Genomic DNA, 20,000 nt, shown 5'->3' on the forward strand with positions numbered 1-20,000 from the left:
AGCGACCACTCTATTATTTTCTGTGTTTGGAAAATTAAAATCCCAAGATCTCCCCCCAAATACATAACACTGAGACAAAATTTAAATATGAATGTAGACTCCTTCATCCAAGATATAATTAGAATTGACTGGAATAGATTCCAACTAATTCCATCTGTTCAAGATGCTTGGGACTATTTCCACTCTGAAGTCACCAAAGTAATCAATTTGCATGCCCCCTTCAAAACAATCAGAGTTAAGAGTCGCCACCTACCTTGGATCAGCCCACACCTCATTAGACTTTTCAAAGAAAGGGATAAAGCCTGGGCCAAACACAGAACAACTAAAGACCCTGGTGAGTGGGAACACTACCGATATCTGAGAAACTTATCTAAGACTGAAACAAGGAACGCTAAATCAAATTACTACAAAAACAATTTCAGCCACGATTTCCATAATCCCAAACAGTTCTGGAACAAACTGAACACATTCCTTAATAAAACCGACAAAAAAACTATAAATCAAATACAAATAAATAATAATATTATCTCGGACCCTCCACTCATTGCCCAAGCTTTCAACAATAATTTCTCATCAATCGGTAGTTCCCAATCCACAAGCTCCTATATAACAGCAGATCCCCCAAGATCAAATGCTCCTAACTGTTCCTTTCATTTTAAGAAGATTCTGCCTACAGATGTCCTCCACGCTATAGGTGAGCTAAAAGATAGCTGTGGTGCTGGTCCTGATGGTCTTGAAGCCAAGTATATTAAACTTGCTGCTCATATATTAGCCTTTCCCCTTTCTGATCTGTTCAATTTATCTCTGTCTACTTCCTCACGCCCACCCATATGGAAATGCGCAAGAGTTACCCCCATTTTTAAATCCGGAGACTCAACTGATATAAACAATTACAGACCCATTTCAATCATATGCACCACTGCAAAAATCTTTGAAAAACTGGTCTTCAAACAACTATCCAAATACATCAATCAGGAAAACATCTTATCCCCCCTTCAATCAGGATTCAGACCACACTTCTCAACCACCACAGCTACTCTAAAATTCACCAGTGATGTGCTAATGTCTTTTGAAAAAATCCAACTTACCGGTGCAATATTCATAGACCTCTCCAAAGCCTTCGATATGGTTGACCACTACCTCCTCCTTGACAAACTCCATTCTATCGGTATTCAACGACATGCTCTTCTCTGGTTCAATGCTTACCTTCACAACCGGCGTCAATGTGTTGCGTTACAAGGTTCTCAGTCAGACTTTTTAACAGTTGAGAATGGCGTCCCCAGGGTTCCATATTGGGGACACTTCTATTCACCATATTTATTAATGACTTACCGGATGTCTGTTCCCACTGTCAAATCCAGCTCTATGCTGATGATACCGTCATTTATGCCGCCGAAAAGAACACTCAGCAAATTCAACACCTTTTACAGTCTGACTTCAACCTGGTCCAAAAATGTTACTGAATATGAGGAAGTCCTGTAGCATGTTGTTCGGCCACACACGCAATGTCCAAAGCTCCTCCGATTTATCAATCTATTTTGAGGGCGGTTCTAACCTTGAGAAGGTGGACTCATTTAAATACCTCGGTGTCACGATGGACCCAGAACTTTCTTTTAAACTTCATATTGATCAAACAGTTAAAAAAACCTATGGCAGCCTGTGCTCACTCTACCCATCCATCAACTGTTTCTCTTTCGAAGTGAGGAAAATAATAATTTCTCAAATATTACTCCCCATCGTAGACTATGCCGACATTGTATACCAAAACGCCACTGATACTCACCTCAAGCCACTTAATGTATTATGTAACTCCTTGTGCAGATTTGTCCTTAGATGCCCATACAGAACCCACCATTGCCAATTGTACAGCTCACTTGACTGGCTGCAGCCTAAGGCTAGAAGGCAACACCACTGGTACCTATTCCTTTTCAAATGCATCCACCTCAACTGCCCTTCATACCTGAAACAGTCCCTGAAACCATTCACATCCCCATACTCACTTAGACACACACAACACCCCTATCTCATGGTTCCCAACAGAATATTCTCGGTATCCGGACGCAGGTCATTCCACTACAAAGCTCCATCTGACTGGAACAACCTTCCACTTTCACTCAGATCAACTACCTCTCTAGGCCGCTTCAGGACTTCCCTATATTCACATCTCCAAACAACCTGTTCATGCTTCTAATACTACTTACTCACATGTTTACTTCTTACTGGTTATAGTACTGTTTTTCTCTATTTCCATATATAAACGAGTTGGGGGTCAGGGGTGGGGTGGGAGAAGGGGAGCAAGCTAACTGTACCTGTATGTGTATGTCCTGTGTGTTTGTACTGTATGTCATGTTGTGTCTTTAGTACTGTGTACTTGCACTGCTGTATTGTTTGTATTTTGTATGTATAGGACCCCCTCGAAAACGAGATGCGACATCTCAAGGGGCCATCCTCTCAATAAAGTTCAAAGTAAATCAACGGTAGATTTAGTCGACTAAAACCTTATGATAGTCGGCTAAAACTAGACTAACGCTAAAACATTCCAGGTGGCAAAAATGTGACTAAAACTCGAGAGAGACTATTATGACTAAAAGTAAAATCAAAATGTGCTGTCAGAATCAGAATCAGCACTGCACAGTACAGCTGTCTCCCTGGAGCAGGGAGGAGGAAGACATTACATTACACCCTGATATCTTTATAGAGCAACTCCCTGAGAGGATTACATGAACCCCCGTCACGTCCCGTCTTCAGCTGTCATCCACAGATCCCACAGCGCTCGCTTTGATCACATTTCAATGAACCAATGCGTTCTCGCTGGCAGGAAGGAAGGAAGGAAGGAAGGAAGGCGAATCTTGATTCTGATTTTGTTCTTTTTTCCCCTTCTTTTTCTTGTTCTCTTTCTCCTTGGAAACGCGTCCACTCTTTCAGCCAGTCAATGTTCGCTGTGAAAGAATATATATTCAAAGATTTGCGCCACATTTTCACGATTTAAAAAAAAAAAGAATTCAACAGCTATAACGTTTAAAACAATGGCTAAAGTGGTTAAATGCTATGAGTTTGCGTTCTCGGTCTTAATGGTTTAATTTAAATGACGTGAAACGGTTGAGCGGTAATAATAACAAGCCTGTAAATGTCATTTAATTTCTCCACTGCCCGCAAGACGCAACCGTCTCTGACTGACGCTTACCGTTTGGTGTCTCAGTCGTAACCACAGAGTGTTACATCAACTATGAGAGTGTGCAAAATGGCAGTGGTGGAAGTACTTTTACTTAAGTACTGTACTTAAGTACAATTTTGAGGTATTTGTACTTTACTTGAGTATTTCCAATTTCCAGTACTTTTACTTCTACTCTACTACATCTCAGAGCCACAATTTGTACTTTTACTTAACTACAATCATTTGAAAACTTTAGTTACTAGTTACTTTGGCAATTATAAAGATTAAGATATAAGATATAAGATATAAGATTATAAAACATACATTAACCACTTCAACCCTATACATTTCGGCCATTTGAAAATAGCCGATCTACAAGCTCACAATGCGACGCATTGTGAGCTTGTAGATCAGCTATTTTTAATAGACTTTGTACACATTTTGAACTTGTGAAGTGGGACATTCTGCAATATGAGTACTTTTACTTTTAGTACTTTAAGTACATTTTGATGCCGATACTTTTGTAAAAGTACATTTTCAATTCCGTACTTTTACTTGTAACGAAGTAGTTCTAAATTGCAGTATTGGTACTTTTACTTAAAGTAAAACAACTGAGTACTTTTTCCACCACTGCAAAATGGAATCAAATGGACCCGTAACTATACCATGTGGTCACCTTGACCGCGCCTGACCCTGGTGCTGGTCACAGACCATTAGGAAATGGTAAATGGTAAATGGTGCATTTATATAGCGCCTTTATCCAAGGTGCTTTACAGAGATTGTGCATCAATTCACCCATTCACACACACATTCACACACCGATGGCGGAAGAAACCATGCAAGAAACCAACCTGCACATCAGGAGCAATTAGGGGTTCAGGACACTTCGACACTAACTCTGGGGGAGTAGAGCCCGGGTTCGAACTGGCAACCTGGCATTTTCAGGACGGGAACCGCTTTTGGTGTTTTAAGCATTATGTTTAAATACTTTAGCTATTGATAAATAGCAGATCTACAAGCTCGTATAGATCTGCTAATTTTTTTTTATCGTGAAAATGTGGCACAAATCTTTGAATATATATATATTCTTTTTAACTGAAATCTTTGCTTCTGGGGGGTCCCTGGAACAAATTGCGATTTCGCGGCCAATTAGCAATTCCTTGACGTGAAATAGATTGAAAACCGCTGATATAGAAAAAAAGTTTTTTTCTGAAAACTCTGAATGAATGATTTAGAAGACATTTGTAGAATCAGTTCTCAGCTCTAAATGGGTTAATGCCTCCATATTGCTTGTGTATGTGGTCTTATCGTGCGTGCGTGCGTGCGTGCTGCACACACACACAAACAGAGTTATCCTTTCAGATTGTATAGACTGCCGACTGTGAGAGAGAGCTACAGTATATAGGGTGTATATCAAGGCCTGCAGACAGAGGAGGCCGCTGTACACTCAGTTATTATACCCCAAGCAGCAGCAGCAGCAGGCTAAAGGTCTGGTAATGGAAAGGACAGCTTCATGGTTGTGAAGTTGATGGATTGGGTTTACGTATAGCTGGTTTCATCGAGGGCCTCCGTCCGCGCTGGCCTCGCATTCCAGCGTGAAGTTGAGTATATCGCCTGACTTAACGGCGGCTATAGCTATGAGAGCTCCTGTGTGAGTCCTGTCTCGCTCGCGGTGCCGTGCAGACAGCAGAGTGGCAGCATGCAGGGCGAGGTTGAAGGCTTTCTGCTGCTTTCTGTCTCTCTCTAAAAAACAACGGCACACATGAGGTCAGGCGGGGGGTTTTGTCCTGTATACGAACCGCTGCGGACCTCTCTCCTTAGCGAGTGTGCTCTTGAACTGCGGCTCTGAGAGAGAGAGAGAGAGAGAGAGAGAGAGAGAGAGAGAGAGAGAGAGAGAGAGAGAGAGACACTGCGTAGTGTGTGAGAGCGGTCCAACTCAGCTAGCTAGTCCGGATTTACCGTTGGGCTAGGGTGGGCTTCAGAATCATGAATGGGTTTTGTAACCCATGTTTTCGCCTGGTGCCACTTGCCTAATAAGCTTGTAATCCTGGGCGCTACGCTCCCTCTGCCAACCTGGGGAGAGCCCAGAACTGAGCTCATGCTTCCTTCAATGCATGAGGAGTCCAAGCCGCTTCTTTTCACCTGACGGGGGGGACGGGGGGCAGGGGGGTTCCCCGGTAGGACATAGCACGTGGAAGTAACACTTTATTCACTCCTACATCCCAATCTCTCTGTGCGTGTGTGCGTGCGCGCGTGTGCGTTTGCGTGTGTGTGTGTGTGTGTGCTGTTCCCAGGAGGTGGGCTGTGATCGTCAGCTGGGTAGCGGAGCCAGAGAGGATAACTGTGGCGTGTGTGGTGGAGATGGATCTACGTGTCGCCTGGTGCGTGGGCAGGCTCTGCCACACGTCTCGCCAGAACAACGTAGGTACAACATGCAGTGATGAATATTTCAATGTTATAATTCGGCCGTGTATTTGGTGTCATTGTCACTTAGTGCAATCTCATTTTGATGCCTCTATATACATACAGGTTTTTAGGAAAGACATCTCGTGTAAAAGTGGGGAACTCGACTGCACAGTTGTTTACAGAGGCAAAGCAGTGACGTGTTGTTGTTGAAGTCTAGTTCAATATTTCTTTCAGTTTGAGCATGTAGCCGTTTTTTTGAAAACGTCTCTTGACACTGAAGAACCAGTCCTGTTTAAAGGGCATCCTGTTGTCTTAACACATGACATTTGTTGTTATTGGCGGGTATACTTGTCCTATAAATTAATTACGCGAGGCGCTCATGACGAGTAGGCTTGTCTTAAGGCGTTTGACATTGCTATAAGGAAGTCTCGCTGTTTTTCATTTTTGGAATCTCTCTGGTGCCTAGACACGGCTGCTAAGGCCTCGCCAGCACTGCTTCTGTTTCTCCATAGCCATTAGCTTCTGTATTAGCCATTAGCTTCTGTATCAGTCCCTGCTTGGCACTTAGCATGAAGGGTTGGATTGGGGGGTCAGTCTCTGCTTGGCACTCAGCATCAAGGGTTGGATTGGGGGGTCAGTCCCTGCTTGGCACTCAGCATCAAGGATTAATTGGATTGGAGGGGTAAGTCCCTGCTTGACACTCAGCATCAAGGGTTGGATTGGAGGGGTAAGTCCCTGCTTGAGAGAGAGAGAGAGAGAGAGAGAGAGAGAGGAGATGTTCACTTTCCCCTCTGTTTATCATCAGTTCACTGTCATAGCTCCTAATGAGCATCTGGTTTCATGCCAGCTAGACTCCTCATCTCTCTCTCTCTCTCTCTCTCTCTGTCTCTCTCTCTCTCTCTCTCTCTCTCTCTCTCTCTCTCTCTCTCTCTCTCTCTCTCTCTCTCTCCACTATTGTTATGGTACATCTTCTCCTGCAGGTCTGTGACATCATGTGGACGGTGAAAACACATGATGTGTTTTGACCGTCCACATGATATGGATTAGTGGGGCTGTTCGAGCCCCCACACTGTTTCTTTAGGAACACTATTTTCTAGTTTCAACTATTTTCCTATTTGTATCCCCCCCCCCCATGTGCCTTGGGCAGCGTTAGCATTCCAAAAGAGGAGGATGCATCCCGTTAATGACCCATGGTTACTCAGGCTTAGCGAGGCCCTTTCTTGACTCTAACATTATTTTATCCCCACGTCACGCACGCACGCACGCACGCACGCACGCACGCACGCACGCACGCACGCACGCACGCACGCATGCAGAGCATCACTTTCCTTCATCCACCTCCATTATTCATGACTTATTCATGGCTATTTATCAGTCATTATTATATTTGGAATATAAATGTGGAATATGAATTGGCTGCCGGTATATTCCCCAAACCCGTCGTTTAAAGTTTTAGCAGACTTGTGTAAAAATGATTCATTCCCCCAATTTGTTTCTTTCTTTCTTTCTTTCTTTCTTTCTTTCTTTCTTTCTTTCTTTCTTTCTGGAGCGGTGCAGCCGCTCGAATGCACAACATTGTCTGTCTGTCTGTCTGTCTGTCTGTCTGTCTGTCTGTCTGTCTGTCTGTCTGTCTGTCTGTCTGTCTGTCTGTCTGTCTGTCCGTCCGTCCGTCCGTCCGTCCGTCCGTCCGTCCGTCCGTCCGTCCGTCCGTCCGTCCGTCCGTCCGTCCGTCCGTCCGTCCGTCCGTCCGTCCGTCCGTCCGTCCGTCCGTCCGTCCGTCCGTCCGTCCGTCCGTCCGTCCGTCCGTCCGTCCGTCCGTCCGTCCGTCCGTCCGTCCGTCCGTCCGTCCGTCCGTCCGTCCGTCCGTCCGTCCGTCCGTCCGTCCGTCCGTCCGTCCGTCCGTCCGTCCGTCCGAGCACGGAATGCGATGACTTTGATTGGCTGATGCATGACGACGTCGATCTCATCATCATCATCATCATCATGACAAAAGGCACCGCTCATTTCACGCGAGTGTGATCATTATTTATTTTTCTAAAATATGTGGTTTTACATTCCTCTCCATTGTCTTTCTTACTTTTCTTCCCCTTTTTCAACAAAACCCAAAACGCTGGACTTGAATTTATTTCATTGCTCCTATAAATTCAGATTCTGTTTTCCAAGCGTAATTATTTCTGAGGCAGCAGAGCTGATGGCTGGCAGCCACGACCAGCTTAATTGTTGGACGTAGCGATCGTTTGTTGCCAGACGGAAAAGTTAGTGTTCTCAAAGTGCGGAAAATAGCATTAGCGCTCGACTCGTCTATAAAGGTCTCGCCTCGTTACGTCGCCTCTCCTCTCGACCACAGGGAGAAAAAAACACACGTTTGGTGTTAAGAAATAGTCCAGATTGGAACAGGCAGCAGTTTCACTGATGCACGCACGCACGCACGCACGCACGCACGCACGCACGCACGCACGCACGCACGCACGCACGCACGCACGCACGCACGCACGCACGCACGCACGCACGCGTACAAAATCAAATTTGTGCAGTTTGGACATGTCTATGAGTTCTGCATGGGGGAGATCAGAACTTGTCCTGACAACATAACGGTGCAATTCTCACTGTGGCATTTCATAGCACATTTTAAGTACACTTTAAAGGGATATTTCACTTTCAAAAAAACTTTTGGTCATTTCATCATCTATTCAGTCTTATGTGAACACCCCAGACAGTTTTTAAGTTGCTTCAGTCAGTATTTAGATATTTGATATTCATTTTAGCTGCCCCTCCCCATTCCTATACAAACCCATTGTAACTTAAAACAACATTTTAACCATGATAGATTCATCGAAAACACCCAACCTATTTTCTGTTGACTGATAATGTCCTTCTAATACGTGAGGGGGCGTGGTTTTACATTTACTGTTTTCATTCATTTTTAATATTTTTTTTTAGATTTTGTGAGGAGGAGCTGCAGCTGAAGCTGCAGGAGGTTATTTTCCAAAAGACATTATCAGTCAACAGAAAAAAGTTTAGGTGTTTTTGATCGAATCTGGCGATTTTCTCCACTGTGCTACACAGTCAGATGTCCGGGATGCTAAGCTATTAATAACTAAGTCAAATTAAGCCCCAAATATCAAATTTTACGCAACGATGCACATAAAGACCGCGCACGTCATTTACGTCAACGGTTATGATGGCTTTTTTGATTCATTACGTCAATTACGTCAATAGCCATAAGGGGGTTACGGTGACACAGGACTCCATCTTGATTGTGCAGATAGCATTAGCATCTTCTAACCGAAACATCCGCGGGAGGATCGCCGACCACCCGAGGCATGATTTCTTCTAACGCGACTAGCGATGGGCCGTCAAAATAGACAATTTTTTGATTAGAATTGAAATCAGTGATTTAGATTCAGAGTTATTAGTGTTAGAAGATTTAGCCTCCCATCCATTATAATGGAGGGGGAACACTCGATGACGCAACAACCGGAAATTACGTTCGAAAGTTGCACAACAGGCGCTCCTAGACTGTAGTGTATCGCTCGCTGATATCAAACAATTCAATCTCCGTCTTTGGGCTAATCTCCGCCCTGGGCAGTGGACGTACAGTAAGTAATTAAAAAAGACGGAGATCTCCGTCCTGAGCAGTAAAGGTGTTTAACATGTTGAGTCCAGCTGTTCGCAGATTGCCTGACCATGTACTGTACTGTACTGTATCCATGCAGCTGTGAAGACAGTGCTGGAGGTGCCCATACTGACATGCGTGAAAAGAGGAGTTAACGGGCAATTATGGGCACTGTATTTTGCCCGTAAACCTCAAGTTTAGCGGGCATATACAGTTAATATACGGTAATATACAGGTGTGATGGTACAATTCGGGAGCTTACCGGGGTTTGTTGGAAAGTTTAATGGGAGTTTCCTGTAATATACACATCCGTATTCCATGCTTTTTGCGCAGTGATGTACTGTACTGTACTGTATCCATGCAGCTGTGAAGACAGTGCTGGAGGTGCCCATACTGACATGTACTGTACTATACTGTATCCATGCAGCTGTGAAGACAGTGCTGGAGGTGCCCATACTGACATGTACTGTACTATACTGTATCCATGCAGCTGTGAAGACAGTGCTGGAGGTGCCCATACTGACATGTACTGTACTATACTGTATCCATGCAGCTGTGAAGACAGTGCTGGAGGTGCCCATACTGACATGTACTGTACGGTATCCATGCAGCTGTGAAGACAGTGCTGGAGGTGCCCATACTGACATGTACTGTACTGTATCCATGCAGCTGTGAAGACAGTGCTGGAGGTGCCCATACTGACATGTACTGTACTGTATCCATACAGCTGTGAAGACAGTGCTGGAGGTGCCCATGGGGAGCCGTTTCCTTCGCCTCAGTGCCAAAGGCCCGGGCTCCATCGGTGAGTATATTTATGACCACTGTGGTGGAGAGAGGAGAGAAACAATATCACTTCCACAGGATTCATATCAGATTAACATTCGGGTTAACTTTAATATTGTACATAATTATGTAATGACACGCACGCACGCACGCACGCACGCACGCACGCACGCACGCACGCACGCACGCACGCACGCACGCAAGATAGAGAAAAGTGAGAGAGAGAGAGGGAGAGACAAAGAGAGAGAGAGAGAGAGTGTTCCTTCTCGTTGGCTTGTATCAGGCCCCACCCCTGTGTGTGGGGCCTGTGTGTGTGTGTGTGTGTGTGTGTGTGTGTGTGTGTGTGTGTGTGTGCGCGTGCGTGTGCGTGTGCGTGTGTGCGTGTGCACGTGCATGCGTGCGTGCGTGCGTGTGTGCGACGTGCGTGCGTCCTTGTGTGTGAAATGTGACAGTGCACGAGTTCCAGCTTGCATTGGAAGACAGCACAGATAAATCCAGCAGACTCATCGCTGGCTAAGATCCCAGCAGTTAGTTCCCTAGAATCATGGCTGTAGCACACACTAAATGAATAGAATAGAATCACCCAATGGCTGTAGCACACACTACATGCAATATTCCTGCAGACATGAGCTCAAAATTCAAAAAATGTCTTCTAATCCATGACAGTTTTCTGAAAAACCTTATGTTTCTGTATCAGCAGTGCTCAAACTATTTCATGTGAAGGAACCCCAAACTTATATGTAATTTGGCCGCGAACCCAATCTGAAAATAATGTTGTTCCAGGGACCCCCCCCAAGAAGCAAAGATTTGAGTTAAAAACGTTCGCTCTGAAAGAATATAATTATATTCAAAGATTTGCGCAACATTTTCACAATTTTTCAATAGCTAAAGTATAACATAATGCTTAAAACACCAAAGGGGGTTCCCGTCCTGAATGGGTTAATATTAAACCAGTTCAGAGCGTTTCCACTGAAAATGAATTGGTTCAGAACCTTGAAAGTTGGTTCAGAACCGGAACAAAAAAAAATGTCCGCCGGTTCCATGAATCTAGAACGGAAACACTTCTAGAACCAAACATATTTTGGTGGAAAAGGGGCGCAGGTGTGAACATGAGAAATATGCAACATATATTTTCTGTGGGTGAAAATAGAGTGAACATGTCTATCTTTAGTCTCCAGAAGCAAGTGTGTAGTCCCCAGGCCGGTGGGGTGTTAGTTTGTATGATTTGGGGTTTTGTCTAATCTGATGTGAGGGAAATGTATCTGTTGCCAGAGCAACAGATACATTTCTATGGTAGAGCTCAGATATAAACAACACCACAGACAACACAATACCACAAAGCGGCAGTGGCTCAGGGGTAAAGTGACCGGATGGCAACCGCAAGGTTCCCAGTTCGATCCCTGTGGGCTCCCCCAGAGTCAGTGTCGAAGTGTCTTTGAGCAAGACGCTGAACCCTAAAGTTGCTCCTGATGTGCAGGTTGGTGCCTTGCATGGTTTCCGCCACCATCGGTGTATGAATGTGTGTGTGAATGGGTGAATTTAAAGCGCCTTGGAATCTTGGATAAAGATATAAATGCACCATTTACCAAAGCGCTCTAGGGTAACAGGGTAACAGTGTTGTCAGATGATGTGGGTTTTTGGAGTGATCTCGGAAAACACTTTAGCAGATCATTCATCAACGGGGGTGGGGAAGCAGTGGCTCTGGAGCAGTGGTTCCCAAACTGGGAAACCTATTGATCTGCTATTGAAAAATAGCAGATCTACAAGCTCATAGCTCAGCACCGAGTGCCGCGCTATGGGTAGGTACCCTCACATGTTCTCCCCGTGTCCCCTATAGGGTAGGTACCCTCACATGTTCTCCCCGTGTCCCCTAGGGTAGGTACCCTCACATGTTCTCCCCGTGTCCCCTAGGGTAGGTACCATCACATGTTCTCCCCGTGTCCCCTAGGGTAGGTACCCTCACATGTTCTCCCCGTCTCCCCTATAGGGTAGGTACCCTCACATGTTCTCCCCGTGTCCCCTAGGGTAGGTACCCTCACATGTTCTCCCCGTGTCCCCTATAGGGTAGGTACCCTCACATGTTCTCCCCGTGTCCCCTATAGGGTAGGTACCCTCACATGTTCTCCCCGTGTCCCCTAGGGTAGGTACCCTCACATGTTCTCCCCGTGTCCCCTAGGGTAGGTACCCTCACATGTTCTCCCCGTCTCCCCTATAGGGTAGGTACCCTCACATGTTCTCCCCGTGTCCCCTAGGGTAGGTACCCTCACATGTTCTCCCCGTGTCCCCTAGGGTAGGTACCCTCACATGTTCTCCCCGTGTCCCCTAGGGTAGGTACCCTCACATGTTCTCCCCGTGTCCCCTAGGGTAGGTACCCTCACATGTTCTCCCCGTCTCCCCTATAGGGTAGGTACCCTCACATGTTCTCCCCGTGTCCCCTAGGGTAGGTACCCTCACATGTTCTCCCCGTCTCCCCTAGGGTAGGTACCCTCACATGTTCTCCCCGTGTCCCCTAGGGTAGGTACCCTCACATGTTCTCCCCGTCTCCCCTAGGGTAGGTACCCTCTCAAAAAACATGCAGTAGCCTACTCCTGGTCTCTATACTGCCTCCTCCCTGGCCAGCCGGGCGCCTGATGGAGGGGAAAGGAACTGGTTGGAATAAGGTGTTCCTCACTGCGCTCACTGCTCACTCTTCATGCATTGAAGGAAGCATGAGCTCAGTTCAGGGCTCTCCCCAGGTTGGCAGAGGGGAGAGTAGCGCCCAGGATTACAGTTTAGGCAATATTGGCAATATTGGTGAACAAAAAAACGGGGTTACAAAATAATGGAATAGATTTAATTAGAAATAAACAATGAAATGAAATTAAATGTCTCTCTCTGTCTCCCCAGTGATTGAGTCGGTCTCTCTCCAGGGGAGACGGGAGGAGAGCAGTCTGGTGACTGCTGGCTCCCACGTGATCGGGAACACATCGCTGGACTTCCAGAGAGGGACGGACAGACAGACCCTGAGGACACACGGACCCCTCGCTGCCGATTACATCATCAAGGTGAGGCCATGTAGAGCAGTGGTTCTCAACCTGTTGGTCAGGACCCCCGGGGGGGGGGGTCCTCATATCCCCAGATAACAGTAAAGTGACAATTTAAGAAACATTTTCTGAAAACTGTCATGATCAACTGTCTGCGTCCATTTGGCACCTGGTCTGATGTACCTTTATCACTGTTACAGTTATATACACAACAGAAAAGTACGGAAGACAAGTTGTGCTTGAGCAATGTTTATTGTTTAGCAATAAAGTGACATTTCATTAAGGTAGTCAGTCTGAATCCGCCTGGAGGCGTTTGGTATTGTTGATGCAGAGGCCTGATAAAACTAATTAACTTTAAACATTATACAATAAAGATGGGCACGATTGGTCCTGAGTCAGCTGAACCAAGACATAGCAATGAGCCTTGAGCAATGACGTCATAGTCACAACACGCAGGGTAATGGAGCGGGCGGGGCTACGTTATGCACACGAGGCAAGTTTAGTTTTGAAATGAATACTTTTCATGTCATATTCTCTCTCATCTAGTTTTTGAGCCTATATACAGGTTTAATGTGTGTTTTAAAAACGCCATTGACAATATACACGCAGGGTAATGGAGCGGGCGTGGCTACGTTATGCACACGAGGCAAGTTTAGTTTTGAAATGAATACTTTTCATGTCATATTCTCTCTCTCCTAGTTTTTGAGCCTATATACAGGTTCAATGTTTGTTTTAAAAACGCCATTGACAATGACGGGAAAATGTACATCATCTTGTCCCTAACACAAACATTAAATGCAATTAACAATAAAGATAATGTAATGTTTGTTTTGGCACCATTTGTTTTACATCAACATTACATCACCTAATCAACATGAGTTAGACTTTAATATATTAGCGCCTCACACTTCACATGGGTGTGATTTTTTATGTATTTGCCACTGTTGACTGCATTTTTGCCATGAAGATAATTGTGTAAGTGTTGTTGCTGTTGTCTGTCTGTCACGTGATGCGTCACACTTCATTGTACCAAATGCGTCTTTGAACTGTACCCAAGCGATCTGATAGTAAAATATTCAATACATTTGCATGTTTCACTTTCAATCAATCTGTATCTGTGTATCTGTAGGACTGCAGGGCTGCAGCCTGCATGCTATCAGAAATGACTTTGGACAGATGGAAAAAACTTTAGTTAAATTTGCAGAGTGACAGATTACTTTACCTGGGTTACATCTTCTGATAGTGACATGACATAATAATCCCATCTAGTGTTTCATTAGCGCGACGGAACGTGACAGAATAGGCTACAGCTGAGCTTGCCTTGACAGGCAGGCATGAACACAGTAACACACACGTTGAAACAAGGTGGTAAAGATACCAAGAAGGAGTGGACAGTGATGTCACTGTTATGCAACACGGAAGTAGTATGGACTTGAAGCTGTTTATAAACCAGTGACATCACTGACGAATCCTTGGTGTTACTCTTCCTGCGACCGATAGCCCCTGAAACCAGGCTTTCACCGTCGTCCTGACTCTTTTTTTCCTCTTCTTCTTCCCCCTTCATGGGCCCCTTGGGGGCGCTGGGCCTCGGTGCATTGCACCGGATGCACCGTCGATATTTTCGCCACTGTGTCAATTAAGGACCAATTGGCCGCCGACCACCATCTGAAAATATATAGTTCCAGGGACCCCCTCCCCCCAGAAGCAAAGATTTGAGTTAAAAACATTCGCTCTAAAATAATTTGCACCACATTTTCACGCTAAAAAAGAAATAGCAGATCTACAAGCTTGTAGAGCTGCACTCGGTGCCACGCTACGAGCTTTGTAGATAAAGTATGACATAATGCTTAAAACACCAAAAGGGGTTCCCGTCCTGAATGGGTTTTAAGTAGCCTGGGCACCATATCGCTACGTCATGTTGTAGTATTGTTTTGTAGTCAGCAATCTTCCGGAACTTCCTTTTCCCCCAAACTGATTTTTCTCAATAAAAGCTACAGGCTACGTGAGCTTTTATTGTTATATTCTTCCGGTTTGAGGGAAAAGGAAGTTCCGTTTGATTGTTCCTGCCTGATGACTACAAAACAATACTACAACATAACGTAACGATATCATCCGCTCCCGACCGGATCATACGGCACTTTTGGAACAGAGACCAGGCTTTCCTCCGAGGTGGAAAGCCTGGTGAGGCGAGGTTAGGTTTTAAGTAATAAAGTCAGTCTCCCACAGCATCTCCCACTGTGGGCTGACTACAGCCTCCCACCGTGGGCTGACTACAGCCTCCCACCGTGGGCTGACTACAGCCTCCCACCGTGGGCTGACTACAGCCTCCCACCGTGGGCTGACTACAGCCTCCCACCGTGGGCTGACTACAGCCTCCCACCGTGGGCTGACTACAGCCTCCCACCGTGGGCTGACTACAGCCTCCCACCGTGGGCTGATTTCAGCTTCACAGCGATTATTTCTACAGCACCTGTCGAGTGCATACTTCTCCCCTCCCCCCTCGTCACAGCTGTCACCATGCATTTCAAAATACAGCTTGTCAACATCAGGGAGATCAAAAAGCTATAGAAAGCACCGTTGGGGGGTGGAGATACACTAGCTTATGGGGTATAGCGTTGGCGCTTGGTTACGTGTGGAGGTTATGTTATTTGTACTCAGCAACTAGCCTTACTTGATCTTCTTTCATTCAAATTAGCTGAATCAGCAACAGCGAGAAAATTGAACCACTCTCTTCTCTTCTCTTCTCTTCTCTTCTCTTCTCTTCTCTTCTCTTCTCTTCTCTTCTCTTCTCTTCTCTTCTCTTCTCTTCTCTTCTCTTCTCTTCTCTTCTCTTCTCTTCTCTTCTCTTCTCTTCTCTTCTCTTCTCTTCTCTTCTCTCCTCGTCCAGGTGAAGTATGAAGGTCCCAGAGACACTGTTTTCCTGTTCCTGTTCTACCAGCCAATCAGGTACCAGTGGAGAGAGACAGACTTCTTCCCCTGCTCAGTGACCTGTGGAGGAGGTGAGCTTCACTGACTCCATTCATTCTCTAAAAACAACAAAGTGCATTCATTACTTTGCTGTTGATCCACTAGGCTACCAGCCAGTGTTGTTTTTGTCGACTAAAACTAAGACGATTTTTTCCCCCGTCTTAGTTAGTTCGTCGACTACCTAAATAAAAACTAAGCTATGATGACTGAGACTAAATATACTGACAATTAAAAACTAGACTAAAATGTTAGGAAGGGACTAGTGGACAAGAGATCCACTATAAGTCATTTTACACTTGCTTGCATGCTGAAAAAAGCTGCGACGCGTTGTGAGCTTGTGGATCGGCCACTATAGGCTGGCCTATAGACTGGCCACTATAGGCTACCAGCTGAACATTTAACAATATGTCTGTCATGTGGTCAACTGGCCACTAGGCTACCAGCTGAACTCGGCAGAGTGCACGGACATCCGCTCCAACCAGAGCCTGCCGGAGCAGCAGTGCAACAGCTTCCCAGAGAACACCAAACCCACGCCCAAGCTGAAGGAGTGTAACATGGAGCCCTGCCCGGAGAGGTATGGTTATGCCTCTGCTTTTCATATCCTCCTCTAGTCATTTTGTCATTGTTCGTCACCAGTGTTGTTTTTGGCAGCAAATTTAGATTTGACTTTTAGTCAGTTGTTTTCATTTTCGTCACCTTTGTCTAGTGTTAGTCGAGTAAATATAAGATTTTAGTCGACTAAATCTACAGGTGATTTAGTCGACTAAATGTGTTTTGTCGGGCCTTGATGGCGTCGTAATGACTGTTATTACTAGGGGTGCACCGATGCATCAGCCGACAATCGGTAGGGGCCGATGTTTGCCTTGTTAACTGCCATCGGCGCATCTGTAAAAAACTTGACTTTCACCGATGGCAGTGGCCGATGGTCTGCAGGCAAATCCGGTAATACACCCTTGTACGGAGATGCATAGAGTGGCTGTGTGTCGCTCAGTGTACTGCCACTGAGTCTGAGTGCAGTAATATTCCTCCCCCATATCATATTATAATTTTACACAGCTGTGCTACCATGATCTCGACCGTGGTCGAAACATGATGATGCCATCTCTCTTTCTCTCTGTACTGATGCTGTCTCTCTTCCCAGTGATGGATTCAAAGAAGTCATGCCATACGACCACTTCCAACCTTTGCCTCGGTGAGTGGAACATACAACCCTAACCACTAACCAATACCACTACCCCTAACCACTACCCCTAACCCTAACCACTTCCAACCGCTGCCTCGGTGAGTGGAACTTACAACCCTAACCACTAACCAATACCACTACCCCTAACCACTACCCCTAACCCTAACCACTTCCAACCGCTGCCTCGGTGAGTGGAACATACAACCCTAACCACTAACCAATACCACTACCCCTAACCACTACCCCTAACCCTAACCACTTCCAACCGCTGCCTCGGTGAGTGGAACTTACAACCCTAACCACTAACCAATACCCACACACAAAAAAAATGCCTGGATAAAATAACCCATCTTGGGTTATTTTTTAACCCCCCACCTGGGTTACAAAGGGACCGATTCAACCCCTGGGTTATTTTGACGCAATAAAATGGGTTATTAATTTTGACCCATAACTTGGGTTATAAAAATATCCCATTCAGAGTGTCAACATAGCCCAACTTCCAAGTTATTTTGACCCATAATTTGTGTTGTAAAAATAACCCATTTAGAGGGTCAACATAACCCAACTTCCAAGTTATTTGATTGGTTCAATCAATCAATCAATCAATCAATCAATCAATCAATCAATCCCAACTCTCTGACCCAACAATAAGGTTACTCTCAGAAAAATAACCCAGAAATCTTAACAACCCATGAATTGGGTCCCTATATCCGAGGAAATGGTTATGGCTGGGTTACAGAACTATCCAAGTGTTTTTACTGTGTAGTTGCCTGCAAGAGGCATGACAACTCTTTGTTGGAGCAACCATTAACAACAAACCCTTTCCAACAGATACTATACATATTATGAATGGGAAAAGGGGAGAGAGACTGACCAAACAAACAGACATTTACATTCATGGGTTTGCTAACAAATCACATAAAACAACATATATCACCAAATAATACCATAACAAAACACTAAACACAATGACCCATAACATAACTCCAGTACACATTCTAATATTCAAATAATAACACAAATAAGAACAATAACATACGGTCATTGGCACCCCAGTGTATGCTGGGAAATGTACTTCCTCTAACCACTCCCATGGGGTGTGACCTATCCGACCCAACAATGGGGTTACCCTCAGAAAAATAACCCAGAAATCTTAACCAACTTTAAAAACCCATGAATTGGGTCCCTATAACCCAGGAAATGGTTATGGCTCTGGAAAAATAACCCAGAAATATAACTCAACGCAAGTAACCCAGGAATTGAGTTATAGAAATAACCCACATGTTTTTAGTGTGCACTACCCCTAACCACTACCCCTAACCCTAACCACTAACCACTACCCCTAACCCTAACCACTTCGAACCGCTGCCTCGGTGAGTGGAACGGGTGCATCATTGCATGTGTTTGGTCCGACGTGTCCATCAGGCATTACTCCGACACCCTACCCAAAACCAAAACCCTGAACCTAACCTCACAGGAAGTGAGATACCTGTCGGACTGTTGGTATATGTTCTAATGTATGCAATGTATGTACATGCACCCCGAGTGGAACATAATTATACAACTGCAAATTCAAGGATTTTAGCCTGCATTTTTCTGGAGGGTCTAGATGAGTGTGGATGTTGTGAATAGTTGAGATGTCCCTCTTTCCAGCTGGGAGCAGGGTAAATATGGACAGAGTGATAATATGTTGAGATTAGGCCTTTAAGCAACTAGTCGACTATTCAACTAGTCGACTAGTGAATCCACTAGTCGACCTTGTTGGTACTAGTTGACTGATAAGAAAAATAAAAAATATGGACAGAGTGATACGTTGATGAGATGTCCTTGTCCTTCTAGCTGGGAGCAGGGTCCGTGGACAGAGTGCTCGGTGTCGTGCGGCGAGGCCGGAGGTTGGCAGCAGCGCAGCATAACCTGCGTGATGGACGAGGAGGAGGAGGACGCACAGGCCGGCGTGCACGGAGGACAGCCGTCCCAGGTGGAGGAGTGGAAGTGCGCCCACTCTCCTCGCCCCGACACGCGGAAGACGTGCAACACCTTCCCCTGTCCTCAGTGGGTGGCCATGGAGTGGTCCCAGGTGAGAACACCTTCCCCTGTCCTCAGTGGGTGGCCATGGAGTGGTCCCAGGTGAGAACACCTTCCCCTGTCCTCAGTGGGTGGCCATGGAGTGGTCCCAGGTGAGAAGACGTGCAACACCTTCCCCTGTCCTCAGTGGGTGGCCATGGAGTGGTCCCAGGTGAGAACACCTTCCCCTGTCCTCAGTGGGTGGCCATGGAGTGGTCCCAGGTGAGAAGATGTGCAACACCTTCCCCTGTCCTCAGTGGGTGGCCATGGAATGGTCCCAGGTGAGAACACCTTCCCCTGTCCTCAGTGGGTGGCCATGGAGTGGTCCCAGGTGAGAACACCTTCCCCTGTCCTCAGTGGGTGGCCATGGAGTGGTCCCAGGTGAGAACACCTTCCCCTGTCCTCAGTGGGTGGCCATGGAGTGGTCCCAGGTGAGAACACCTTCCCCTGTCCTCAGTGGGTGGCCATGGAGTGGTCCCAGGTGAGAACACCTTCCCCTGTCCTCAGTGGGTGGCCATGGAGTGGTCCCAGGTGAGAGTGGAGGAGAACATCACACTTAACCGTTTGGCCGCCAGGATTAACTAAAGAATCATTACTATATGCCACGATATCCCCCCCCCCCCCCCGGATGTTGAATGAATGGTGTGTGTGTTGTCGGATTGGGTGTTGATCTCTCACTAGCTGATGAGAAGTACAGTGACCTCTAGGCTCCGTGCAATAAGCGTTGTTTTGACCAGAAATGCCGCCTGGGACGGGGAATTGGAGATAAAAGCGACTGAAAGTGTGTGTGCGTGCGCGCGCACA

At 45.9% G+C, this 20,000-nt stretch overlaps 1 protein-coding gene across 1 annotated transcript in view; it reads left to right on the forward strand.

Annotated features, from left to right (window-relative positions):
• The window catches only part of adamtsl3 (ADAMTS-like 3), a 207,147-nt gene that overhangs the window by 112,728 nt on the left and 74,419 nt on the right, over window positions 1-20,000 (forward strand). The window contains exons 7-13 of the mRNA XM_079496541.1: window positions 5,449-5,575; window positions 9,904-9,978; window positions 12,846-13,003; window positions 15,870-15,981; window positions 16,385-16,523; window positions 17,091-17,141; window positions 18,972-19,209. Of these exons, the coding sequence (XP_079352667.1) occupies window positions 5,449-5,575; window positions 9,904-9,978; window positions 12,846-13,003; window positions 15,870-15,981; window positions 16,385-16,523; window positions 17,091-17,141; window positions 18,972-19,209 (900 nt within the window). The remainder of the gene's footprint in view (window positions 1-5,448; window positions 5,576-9,903; window positions 9,979-12,845; window positions 13,004-15,869; window positions 15,982-16,384; window positions 16,524-17,090; window positions 17,142-18,971; window positions 19,210-20,000) is intronic.

Source organism: Electrona antarctica, assembly GCF_951216825.1.
Source record: "Electrona antarctica genome assembly, chromosome: 3".
In the NCBI taxonomy this organism is placed as follows: Eukaryota; Metazoa; Chordata; class Actinopteri; order Myctophiformes; family Myctophidae; genus Electrona; species Electrona antarctica.